The 13,483-nt window shown below is 43.1% G+C and overlaps 1 protein-coding gene across 1 annotated transcript in view; it reads left to right on the top strand.

Moving 5' to 3' along the window:
* slc7a5 (solute carrier family 7 member 5) overlaps nucleotides 1-13,483 on the top strand; it is a 31,076-nt gene continuing 17,593 nt past the window's right edge. Inside the window, exon 1 of the mRNA XM_021568487.3 lies at nucleotides 1-2,197. Coding sequence (XP_021424162.1) covers nucleotides 1,618-2,197 — 580 coding nt within the window. The 5' untranslated portion in view covers nucleotides 1-1,617. The remainder of the gene's footprint in view (nucleotides 2,198-13,483) is intronic.

Raw genomic sequence — 13,483 nt, 5'->3', positions numbered from 1 at the left:
GTGGGAAAGGGCAGTGTGGAGTGCGATTGAGATTGCTTCTTCTGTGGATCTGTTGGGGCGGTATGCGAATTGGAGTGGGTCTAGGGTATCCGGGAGGATGCTGTTGATGTGAGCCATGACCAGCCTTTAAAGGAAATTCATGGCTACCGACGTGTGTGCTATGGGGCGGTAATCATTTAGACAGGCTATCTTCGCCTCTTTGGGCACAGGGACCAAAGTTTGGTGGTCTGCTTGAAACATGTCAGTGAAGACACTTGCCAGTTGGTCCGTGCATGCTTTAAGTACACGTCCTGGTAATGTCTGGCCCCGCAGCTTTGTGAATGTTGACCTGTTTAAAGGTCTTGCTCACATCGGCTACCGAGAGTGTTATCACACAGTCGTCCAGAACAGCTGGTCCTCTCATGCATGCTTCAGTGTTGCTTACCTCAAAGTGAGCATAGATGGCATTTAGCTCGTCTAGTAGGCTCACGTCACTGGGCAGCTCACGGCTGGGTTTCCCTTTGTAGTCCATAATAGTTTTCAAGCCCTGCCACATCCAACGAGCTTCAGAGCCGGTGTAGTAGGATACAAGCTTAATCCTGTATTGACGCTTTGCTTGTTTGATGGTTCGTACGAGGGCATAGTGGGATTTCTGCGGCAGCTCTAGCCTAGGTACTTTTATGTGCGCCCGTTCACACATAATGCATAGGCCTACATGAAGCGCTCCAGACAATAGACAATTAAGAAATTTACATAAAACATGTAAATGGAATTTAACGAACCAAAACGAATTCCACATAAGTGTAGGCAGTGCAGTTTGTGAGCTCTTCAAGCTACATGTCCACTTGTAGAATGAAAGCGATAGGCTAAATTAATGTATACCCCAATAATATATTGAGTAAACTAACAAGAATTACCATAAACAAACATTCTAGATTATTTGAAATGTCAAGGATTAAAGTTAAATGGACTACTTGTGATATATTTAATGTGGCACTGATAAACAAAGGCCAACATGTCACATAATGAAAGGAATGTGTATGGATTGGCAACTAGTGCGTCTTTACCACAATGGCCATTTTGTATTTTCCTTAAAATGATCTCAGTTCACTCTTTAACTGCCTAGCAGAGAATGCCAACAAAAGCATTTCAACTTGTCTGGCAGTTTGGGCCCTTAAACGGTTTGTCTCAGCGAAAACATCACTAGAGGGCGTAAAAGCTTCGGTCTCACATTTAGCAACTCAGCAGCATCATTTGTGGTGGATTTGTGACGCTGTCATGACAGGCAAAAAAAGAAGGAGACTGGCCCATATGACAATTTCAAATGTTCGTCGTCGCGTCCTCAAAGACAATTTGAATGAAAAAGCCAGAGATCCCGCCCCTCTGACCTTTTCCAATGGGAGGGAGGTAAGGAGAGAGGACGCAACAGGGCACTTGCGATTCTCCCCTTGATGCATTCTACTCGAGTCCTTTATACACAGAGTTGCGTTGACACAGCAAGCACGTTTTTCCGTGTCAGCATCGTGTATTTGTGCTACAGGAGCGACTCAGACAGAATCATAGACATTGAATAGAAAAAACAACGCAAGGAGAGACACAGACAGCACGCTAAAAGCTGTGTCCCCACAGGATCGAGCAATGTCTAGTTTAAAGAAAAGAAATTCGAATTCGTCAGTTGACCGGGATGTGGAAGACAAGGAGGTTACGGAGAAGATGCTCTCTCCGTCCGGAGGGGAGAATGGAAACTCGAGCCGAACGGGAGGCGCACCGGGAAGCCCGGACAAGGTATCTGTACCCGGCGAAGATAAGGTTGTCCTAGAGAGAACCATTACCCTGGTGAATGGCGTAGCTATCATTGTGGGTACCATTATCGGCTCGGGTATATTTGTGACCCCGACTGGAGTGGTAAAGGAAGCCGGGTCAGTCGGACTGTCCCTTATTGTTTGGGCAGTGTGTGGAGTGTTCTCAACCATAGGTGCCCTGTGCTATGCTGAGCTGGGCACCACTATTTCCAAATCAGGTGGAGACTATGCTTACATCCTTGAAGTGTATGGTTCCCTGCCGGCTTTCCTGAAATTGTGGATCGAGTTGCTCATCATCCGGCCATCATCGCAGTACATTGTCGCGTACGTCTTCGCTACCTACCTTCTCAAGCCCATTTTCCCTGACTGCCCAGTGCCCGAGAATGGGGCGAAGCTGATAGCCTGTCTTTGCATCTGTAAGTATCCAAGCCGATGCAATTCACTATTACCACACTAAGCACGATTAGATGTTGGAACTGTTGTAGCCTACACGTTGCATCCCACTGGGCACACACAGGTTGAATACACGTTTGTTTAAATTAAATGAAATGACGTTGAACCAACGCGGAATTGACGTTGAAATGACGTTTGTGTCCAGTGTGATTGCGCCACATAAGGATATCGTAGTATGCACTGTTCTCTTGGCAGCCGCACGAGACTCACCCAAACGGAAACACTGGGTGTACTAGGCTACTGTTGTAAAACTACAGCGTTATTTCATCATCTTTGGTTAGTAGGCCTATAGAGCCAGCGTCACCCACGCGCCATAATGTCTCATCAAGCTCAAATGGAAATTGTATCTATCTTTTAGATAAGATAATTCATTATTAATGATGACAATAATAATAATAATAAAAATAATAAAACATTAAATAAAACATCTACAATAGATTGCAAATTCAATTAATTCAGCCTTTTGTCTCATGCACATTGCATTACACTATTGCGTGTGCAATACATTTAAAAGGACCATGTAAAAGGACCCAACATTTGAAGTTCTTAGCAGCATGATAAATTGGGTGTCAAATGAAAGCTATATCTATATTTTTGGGAAATTAAGCCATAGATACATTTTTCAACAATTTTCCATCATAAAAATGATGAATAGGTAATGGCTTTGATTTCTGGTCAAACAGATGGAAAAGGGGTCTTAGAAAACATCTAGACTACCAGAAAAAGTATTTATGTCAACAATCGTGTTGAAGTAAAGACCCCTGCCATCTCATATCAACACTTGAAATGACTTAAGAAACATTGCCTTGTGCCTTTTAATGCCATTAACAAAAACCCACATTCTAATTTCTCTCCGATAATGAAAGTTCGCAGAAGTAACAAGTAAAGGGTAGACCTATCAATTAGTTATAGTGTTTTTACTTATACCATTGTTGTTACCAAATTGGTAACAGAATTACAGAAAAATCACCAATGGAATTACTGCAATTGAATTGGTTACAATGACAAATCACAGTAGTCACAAACCACAGGGTCACCTTCTACTGTCCTCCCTTCCACTGGCATACTGTTATGTTTAGCTCATAACTGTTTTCTTTCTGTGTCTTGTGGTCAAAGCGAGAGTGTGGAGCAGTCTGGACAACCCCTCCCTCTTTCTCTCTTTCTGTCTCTCTCTTCTTTCTCTCTCTAGTTAAAGATGCAGTCTGGGATCTTAAGCACAACAAGTTCATAACATATTGTATGAATTGGATTCGTAAAATAGCATACGAATTGCACCCGAAAAAAAGGACGTAACATATCATACGAAATGGATGATGCAGTACACAATCGCAGTGGTCAAACTTGGGAGAGTTAGCTAGCACTACAACCAATAAATCTCAGTTGCTTGTGCTTTAGCTGTCACCTTGATAAATTGGCTACAATGGCTAGCTAGCTGAGAAGCATCCAGCAGTGATTATGAGCGCTGACGGCGCCTGGTCTGCGAACCTCAAAGCGCATAAGCGTGCATCTTAGATGGTATTTTGCATCTCAGATGGTACTCTATGTGCGCATGCAACCTGTAGATGTTTGTTGGTCGTGTACAATGCTTGAGGCAGTAGCTTTGTTCCAGGGCGTCATTTAGCAGATGTTATTGCGGGTTTAGCGAAATGCTTGTGTTCCTAGCTCCGACAGTGCAGTAATATCTAACAACACACAACAATACACACAAATCTAAAAAGTAAAATAATGGAATTAAGAAATATATAAATATTAGGATGAGCAGTGTCGGATTCCAGAGTATAAATATACACCATAGTGCTAACTGTAAAGTTTGGTGGAGAAGGAATAATGGTCTGGGGCTGTTTTTCATGGTTCGGGCTAGGCCCCATAGTTCCAGTGAAGGGAAATCTTAAAGCTACAGCATACAATGACATTCTAGACAATTGTGTTCTTCCAACTTTAAAGCAATAGTTTGGGGAAGGCCCTTACCCAACATCAGTGCCCGACCTCACTAATGCTCTTGTGGCTGAATGGAAGCAGGTCCCCACAGCAATGTTCCAACATCTAGTGGAAGGCCTTACCAAAAGAGTGGAGGCTGTTACTGCAGCAAAAGGGAGACCGACTCCATATTAATGTTTAACAAGGAAGTGTCCATATACTTTTGGTCATATTGTATGTGTATATAGTGCCAGTCAAAAGTTTGGACACCTACTCATTCCAGGGTTTCTCTTTTAATTTGGACGATTTTCTACATTGTAGAATTATAGTGAAGACATCAACACTATGAAATAACATATGGAATCATGTAGTAACCAGAAAATTGTTAAACCAATTCTTCAAAGTAGCTACCCTTTGCCTTGATGACAGCTTTGCTCACTCTTGGCATAGAGTGTAGTCACTTAGAATGCATTTCAATTAACAGGTGTGCTTTGTTAAAAGTTCATTTGTGAAATTTCTTTCCTTCTTAATGCGTTTGAGACAATCAGTTGTGTTGTGACAAGTTAGGGGTGGTATACAGAAGATAGGTAGGGGTGGTATTCAGAAGATAGATAGGGGTGGTATTCAGAAGATAGGTAGGGGTGGTATACAGAAGATAGTTAGGGGGGGTATACAGAAGATAGGTAGGGGTGGTATACAGAAGATAGGTAGGGGTGGTATACAGAAGATAGGTAGGGGTGGTATTCAGAAGATAGGTAGGGGTGGTATACAGAAGATAGGTAGGGGTGGTATTCAGAAGATGGGTAGGGGTGGTATTCAGAAGATGGGTAGGGGTGGTATTCAGAAGATAGGTAGGGGTGGTATTCAGAAGATGCCTAGAATGCCCGCCTCCCGGAGTCGATAATGGGCCTCTGTACGCCTATGTAGATATTCCATAAAAATCTGTATAATTTACAACATTAACAATGTCTACACTGTATTTCTGATAAATTTGATGTTATTTTAATGGCCAAAAAATGTGCTTTTCTTTCAAAATCAAGGACATTTCTAAGTGACCCCAAACTATTGAATGGTAGTGTACATAAATGTTAAACTCGGCCTCATGAATGGCGCAGTGGTCTAAGGCCACTAAAGATTCTGGGTTCGAGTCCAGGCGCTGTCGCAGCCACCCGCGCTCGGGAGACCCATGGGGTGGCGCACAATTGGCCCAGCGTTGTCCGAGTTAGGGGAGAGTTTGGCCGGCAGGGATGTACTTGTCCCATTACTGACTCCTGACACGGTCGCCAGGTGTACGGTGTTTCCTCCGACACATTAGTGCGGCTGGATTCCGGGTTAAGTGGGCATTGTCAAGAAGCAGTGCGGCTTGTTTGGGTTGCGTTTCGGAGGACGCATGGCTCTCAACCTTCGCCTCTCCCGAGTCCGTATTGGAGTTGCAGCGATGAGACAAGACTGTAAATACCAATTGGATATCATGAAATTGGGCTGAAAAAGGGCTAAAAAAAAGTATATATTTATTTGTTTTTTATTTTCACCCCTCCCCCACTACATGGCAAAAAGGCAGGCCTCATTTGAAGCCTGACCTAAAGTTAAGGTCCTTTCGAGTGACATCGGTAGAACGGTTGAGGCTAGAAACACATTTCACGTATGGGATTGTTCAGCACGTGCTCAGCCACGAGCTCTGGGCGTGCAGCTTTTTTCATTTCCTTTATCAATCTTATTTTCATTTGGCCTATTCTGTTGTATTTATTTAGCCTACCCCACCACTAATGCACAGATATTCTATATGGGTCGTCAAAGAAATAGGTCACACAGCCTGTGTAATTGATAGCAAGACAACGAATGAGCCCATGCAGCAGCACTGGAGACGTTTTGATGTATGCTATTGTTAAAAAAGACACAGCGTTTGTAGACAACTTTACCACTGCTATCACCTGCAAAATGTGAGCGCAACAGAACCAGTTACGACTGAAGAATCTGATCATCAATAGATTAGAGAAAAAGCCGTTTTTTTTTTTTAACACAGCGGCTGCAAATCATCTGGAAAGTCCTTGTATAATAGCCTACGACATGTTGTTGAAATGGTGAAGCTTCTTATGACAGCCTACTTCAAAACCAAATGGTACATAGTCACAAAAGTAGATGGGGTGTTAGCTAAATTATAGTTTTACAACAAAAAATGAATGGGGCAAATTTGGATTAGAAAAGTCTGTTTTGAGATGACCAGCAATCTCCACAATGTGAAACTGTTTTGGATTTTGTTGGCACTTAGCCATCATAGACAGACGCATATCTCTATGAATCAATTTTGTTGCACTAATTTCCCCCCTATTGAATGAAATGTATTCACTTAGGCATCATGTCTTTGATGTGTATCTCTTGGCGTCAATATATTGACACTAATCTTCCCCCAATTGAATGCAATGTACTGTATACACGTAAGCGTCATGTTTCTTGATGTATATCTTTTAGCATTAACGTACCAGATTGAAGCTTTTCAATGATATTTTATTGAAGTATTCACCATCATTGTAAACCCTAGGTATTTTGTTGCTTTGACAAAGTAGTTTCTGAATTTCTGAATATTATTTAATGAATGTTAAGGTTAAAAACGAACAACCGACTGTCCCTCATTTTAAGGTCAACCCTGTTACGTGAACTGAACTGTCGTTTTAATATGGTGAAACTATTCCCTTTTTTTTAACTTTTTTTTTTTTACATTGACCAGCTAATAGTCAAATCATAGTGTAAAAATAGGTGAGCTGGTTCTACTCTTTTTGGCCATTTTCTGGTGTTTTGTGGTGGAAAACTGAGTGTAACATGTCATCCCTGTTACCCATAGATAGCCATGCTATCAACCCTGTTACTTTATTTGGCACTAAATAGGCAGTTACTATAGGATTTGTTATTTATTTAACCCCTTGAGATGGGAGAAAGTGTTTTTTTATTAAGTTGAACATGAACATAATGATGATAATTATGACATAATGTAATTTTAAAATAAAACAATTCTTCCCCCAAACAAGTTACGCTACTCAAAAGGCAGCTAATTGGTGGAATTACCCAGTACAGATCAGGGACCCATGATCCGTTACCAGAATTCTGTTATCTTAACGGATGTAAATCCACCTATTGTAGTTCAATAACCAAAAGAGATTGTTTCAAACTCAAGGTGTCATTATATGGCTGACACCCCATTTTTATCTGCAGACATCTTTGAATCCTCAATTCGGAGTCGATATCTACCAAAGTTTTTGAAGTACGTGGTCGCATAAAAAACTGAGGGAGATTTGACCGTAATTCTGTTTCCAAACTTTGCATCTGCACAGTTCTTCCAATATATTTGCCTTTATTATTCCCTGCAAACCCTACCACCCCTCCACCAAATGGACTAAACTAATAAACAATAAGACTTAGTCTTCTACTTCCAGTTTATACATACTATACACATTTTACAGTCTATTTTACAATAGTTATATTTTGTTTGTTTTTAGCCCTTCCTCTATTTCTGATGTCAATCTGATTTCTATTTGTAACTGTGCTATTTCACAAAAGTTCTGAACCTACATACATTTTACAAGGAGGCTGGGGGACCCTGTATGTTTTACGTTGGTTATCTTGTTGGTATTAGTCCCACCCTTCAGCTCCATTCAGCCCCTCCCATCTATCTCTCAACACCATCCATTTTGGATTTCTATTTGCCATATATTTTTCAACTGTGCTGTGATGCTTCACAAAAGTTACGGAATGTCCTATTCTCATAGTTTCTACAGATGGTAAATTAAAGAAAAATTTTAGCTAAAATAATTATTATACTATTGATCGATTGACTATGCCTTTTTAAATCACCCAGTATTGCTACAGTATCTGCAGTGTTAGCTCTAGGTAAATGTTGCAATTCTTCAGCCATTCCTGGACTTGATCAAAAAAAGAGCTACAAAATAAATGATCTAATGACTCTGCCTCCTCGCAGCAAAATCTGCAGATCTGGGAAGATTGTATCCCCCATATATGTATAACATTCTATTCAAACCCTGACATGATTCTCTTTCTGCGTCTAACCCACTGAGGGTTTTGGACATTGTGTGATCAGTGTTCATCACCACTTCCCAGTGGATGCTGAATACCAGACCTAACAGTACCATCTGTCAATACATTTTGCAATGAGAAATGTGTGGGCAGCGGAAGCAGAAGCGGCAGCGGCAATCATTGCAGGGCCGTGGTACTGTAGAGATTGAATTCAAGCCATGATCATGACTGCACCTGCCTGGTGGAAAAAAGCTGTCACAGACTCTGTGTGTGTGTGTGTGAATGTTGTACGGTTCAGTACTTGCGCTAGTCTCTAATCCCTATTCTAAGTGTGTAATCGCCAGTGACCACATGATAGAAACTGAGATAAGGCCCGCAGCCAGGCCAGGGCGAAAGTATAGAGAAAGAGATAGGATTGAAGCCATGATGTTGTTAGTCCAGTCTGCTTATTCTGGTCTTGGTGGTTGACAGGGTCAGTCTGGATAGCCAAGCCACTCTTATCCACATTTGCTAATCTATTGAGTTGTTGTGCTAGGCTACAGGATTTGTCTGACCGACTTTGAGTTATTGTTCCAGTGACCTATTTATTTAGTGTTTTGTAGTTATTAGGTCACTGTGCTTTTAGTTTAGTGCATACTGTAGGTCCCAGTAGTGAGGTTTTATAGTGACCCCCTGGCTGGCTCTGTATGGCTTCTATAGTGGGTTGTGGGGAAACCTCAGTCTCAGTCCATGTGGTGAGTTTAGGAGGCTGAGACTCTGAAGCCTGTCTGCCCTGATCCTACAGGACTGCTCTGCGCTCTCATTCTCACCCTCAGCGGGAGTGTGCGTTTTCGTGTTTATGTGCCATTCTTCCCAGTCTATACTGTACTCTCCCACACAGGCCCTCATTGTGCTGTTGGTCCACACAGAGGCTGTTGGGTTCCCTACTGTTACCAGGGCTGATTTACGGCTTATGGTGCTTTGAAGTGTTTGTTAGTTAATCATTTTTAATGGGGAGCCCGGGGGACAGGGAGAGAAGGCTGGTGGACAGGGAGGGGAGGCTGGGGGACAGGGAGGGGAGGCTGGTGGACAGGGAGGGGAGGCTGGGGGACAGGGAGGGGAGGCTGGGGGACAGGGAGGGGAGGCTGGGGGACAGGGAGGGGAGGCTGGGGGACAGGGAGGGGAGGCTGGGGGACAGGGAGAGAAGGCTGGGGGACAGGGAGAGGGGACAGGGAGGGGAGGCAGGGGGACAGGGAAAGAAGGCTGGTGGACAGGGAGGGGAGGCTGGGGGACAGGGAGATGAGGCTGGGGGACAGGGAGGGGAGGCTGGGGGACAGGGAGGGGAGGCTGGGGGACAGGGAGGGGAGGCTGGGGGACAGGGAGATGAGGCTGGGGGACAGGGAGGGGAGGCTGGGGGACAGGGAGGGGAGGCTGGGGGACAGGGAGATGAGGCTGGGGGACAGGGAGATGAGGCTGGGGGACAGGGAGATGAGGCTGGGGGACAGGGAGGGGAGGCTGGGGGACAGGGAGGGGAGGCTGGGGGACAGGGAGGGGAGGCTGGGGGACAGGGAGAGAAGGCTGGGGGAGAGGGGACAGGGAGGGGAGGCAGGGGGACGGGGAGAGGAGGCTGGGGGACAGGGAGGCGAGGCTGGGAGACAAGGAGGCGAGGCTGGGGGACTGGGAGGGGAGGCTGGCTGTGGGGGGCTTAATTTTATTCCCTCAAGAATCTGTTTACTAGGTCTCTGAATGATTCCCCCCCTCTGTGCCACATGACACACCACACAGCAGTTTGTCACACTTATCACATACACATTGTCCTGTGTGTGCTGAATGGAATCTACATAAATATTTAGTACCTTTAGGAAGATTAATTGAGTTTACAAAAAGAGGGAGAACGATTATTTTTTTGGACTCATTCATGTAGGCCAGGTATTCCCAAACTGGGGTAGGCACAATGCCGTCTTTGGTATGCCAAATTAAAATTGTGATTCACATTTTTTTTTTTTTAAACAGTACATTTACATTTTCCAACGGGGCTATACATTTGGGTGAGGTTTTTTTCTCGTCTGAGTAGCCTCGTTTCACTGCCAAAAATAAAATGTAACCAGCTAGTGTTCAGCGAAATAACAACACAATGTCAAATACAGGTAGCCTAGTCAAATAATTAACATCCAATCACATTAACCGTTACTCTCTCACGGGAAACCTTCACTCTTGCGCAGACATTTAGAAACAAAACATGGTCATTTGAAAAAGAAACCACAGGAGTTCTGAGTGAGAATAAAGACGACTTTTGAGTAGCAAGACATGACCAGTTGAAGTCGGAAGTTTATATACACCGTAGCCAAATACATTTAAACTCAGTTTCTCACAATTCCTGACATTTAATCCTAGTAAGAATTCCCTGTCTTAGGTCAGTTAGGATCACCACTTTATTTTAAGAATGAATAGTAGAGAGAAGAATAATAGTAGAGAGTGATTTATTTCAGCTTTTATTTCTTTCATCACATTCCCAGTGGGTCAGAAGTTTACATACACACAATTAGTATTTGGTAGTATTGCCTTTAAATTGTTTAACTTGGGTCAAATGTTTCAGGTAGCCTTCCACAAGGTTCCCACAATAAGTTGGGTGAATTTGGGCCCATTCCTCCTGACAGAGCTGGTGTAACTGAGTCAGGTTTGTAGGCCTCCTTGCTCACGCACACGCTTTTTCAGTTCTGCCCACAAATTTTCTATGGTATTGAGGTCAGGGCTTTGTGATGGCCACTCCAATACCTTGACTTTGTTGTCCTTAAGCCATTTTGCCACGACTTTGGAAGTATGCTTGGGGTCATTGTCCATTTGGAAGACCCATTTGCGACCAAGCTTTAACTGATGTCTTGAGATGTTGGTTCAATATATCCACATAATATTCCTTCCTCATGAAGCCATCTATTTTGTGAAGTGCACCAGTCCCTCCTGCAGCAAAGCACCCCCACAACATGATGCTGCAACCGTGCTTCACGGTTGGGATGGTGTTCTTCGGCTTGCAAGCCTCCCCCTTTTCCTCCAAACATAACAATGGTCATTATGGCCAAACAGTTCTATTTTTGTTTCATCAGACCAGAGGAAAGTACGATCTTTGTCCCCATGTTCAATTGCAAACCGTAGTCTGGCTTTTTTTATGGCGGTTTTGGAGCAGTGGCTTCTTCCTTGCTGAGCTGCCTTTCAGGTTATGTTTTCTCCAGCATCTTCACAGGGTCCTTTACTGTTGTTCTGGGATTGATTTGCACTTTTCGCACCAAAGTAGGTTCATCTCTAGGAGACAGCGTGGTCCCATGGTGTTTATGCTTGCGTACTATTGTTTGTACAGATGAACGTGGTACCTTCAGGCGTTTGGAAATTGCTCCCAAGGATGAACCAGACTTGTGGAGGTCTACCATTTTTTGTGAGGTCTTGGCTGATTTCTTTTGATTTTCCCATGATGTCAAGCAAAGAGACTCTGCGTTTGAAGGTAGGGCCTTGAAATATATCTACAGGTACACCTTCAATTGACTCACATGATGTCAATTAGCCTATCAGAAGCTTCTAAAGCCATGACATCATTTTCGGGAATTTTCCAAGCTGTTTTAAAGGCACAGTCAACTTAGTGTATGTAAACTTCTGACCCACTGGAATTGTGATACAGTGAATTATAAGTGAAATAATCTGTCTGTAAACAATTGTTGGAAAAATTACTTGTGTCGTGCACAAAGTAGATGTCCTAACCGACTTGCCAAAACTATAGTTTGTTAACAAGACATTTGTGGAGTGGTTGAAAAACAAGTTTTAATAACTAAGTGTATGTAAACTTTCGACCTCAACTGTATAAACGCAACAGATACCATTAATAATAAGGGGCTAGAAGCGTCTATATGGTGAGCTACCAAGTGGCTAGGACAGTCAAGCCCCATACTATTGTGGAGGACTTAATTCTTCCTGCTGCCGCGGATATGGCTGGGACAATGCTGGGGGAAAAGGCCAAAAAAACTATACAGACAATAACTTCATCAAACAACACTGCTTCACAATGCATCAGTGACTTTGGCAGGAGATGTTTTGAAACAATTACTGCTTCACATACAAGCCATTGAATTCTATGCGTTACAGCTGGATGAGTCAACAGACGTGGCGGGCCTGGCACAGCTCCTGGTATATGTCCGTTACGTTTATGGGGGGGTCAATTAAGGAAGACATCCTCTTCTGCAAACCACTGGAAACCAGGACAACATGAGAAGATATTTTTAAAGTACTGGACAGCTTTGTGACATCAAATGGACTTTGGTGGTCAAGATGTGTTGGTATCTGTACTGATGGCGCAAAAGCCATGACAGGGAAACATAGTGGAGTGGTAACGCCCATGCAAGCAGTTGCTCCCGACGACACTTGGGTACACTGCAGCATCCACCGAGAGGCTCTTGCTGCCAAGGGAATGCCTGACAGCTTGACCTTTTGGACACAACAGTGAAAATGGTTAACTTTGTTAAAGCAAGGCCCCTGAACTCTCGTGTATTTTCTGCATTATGCAATGATATGGGCAGCGACCATGTAACACTTTTACAACATACAGAAGTGTGCTGGTTATCAAGGGGCAAAGTATTTACACGTTTTTTTTATTTTATTTTAGAGACGAGCTTAAAGTTCTTTACTGACCATCATTTTCACTTGTCTGACCGCTTGCATGATGACGAGTTTCTCACACGACTGGCCTATCTGGGTGGTGTTTTTTCTTGCCTGAATGATCTGAATCTAGGATTACAGGGACTCTCCACAACTATATTCAATGTGCGGGACAAAATTGAGGCTATGATTAAGAAGTTGGAGCTCTTTTCTGTCTGCATTAACAAGGACAACACAAAGGTCTTTCCATCATTGTATTATTTTTGTGAGCAAATGAAGTCAAGCTTACGGACAATGTCAAATGTGATATAGCGAAGCACCTGAGTGAAAATCTTTGGAGGGAGCTGAAAGTCCGTATTGCCCAGCGACAGCCCCGAAACCTGAAGGATCTGGAGAAGGTCTGTATGGAGGAGTGGGCCAAAATCCCTGCTGCAGTGTGTGCAAACCTGGTCAAGAACTACAGGACACGTATGATCTCTGTAATTGCAAACAAAGGTTTCTGTACCAAATATTAAGTTCTGCTTTTCTGATGTATCAAATACTTATGTCATGCAATAAAATGCAAATTAATTACTTAAAAATCATACAATGTGATTTTCTGGATTTTTGTTTAAGATTCCGTCTCTCACAGTTGAAGTGTACCTATGATAAAAAGTACAGACCTCTACATGCTTTGTAAGTAAGAAACA

Source organism: Oncorhynchus mykiss, chromosome 2 (genome assembly GCF_057628025.1).
Source record: "Oncorhynchus mykiss isolate SJ-2025 chromosome 2, ASM5762802v1, whole genome shotgun sequence".
Classification (NCBI taxonomy): Eukaryota; Metazoa; Chordata; class Actinopteri; order Salmoniformes; family Salmonidae; genus Oncorhynchus; species Oncorhynchus mykiss.
The sequence above is the reverse complement of the archived record's forward strand: the minus strand, read 5'-3'. Positions and strand labels throughout refer to the sequence as shown.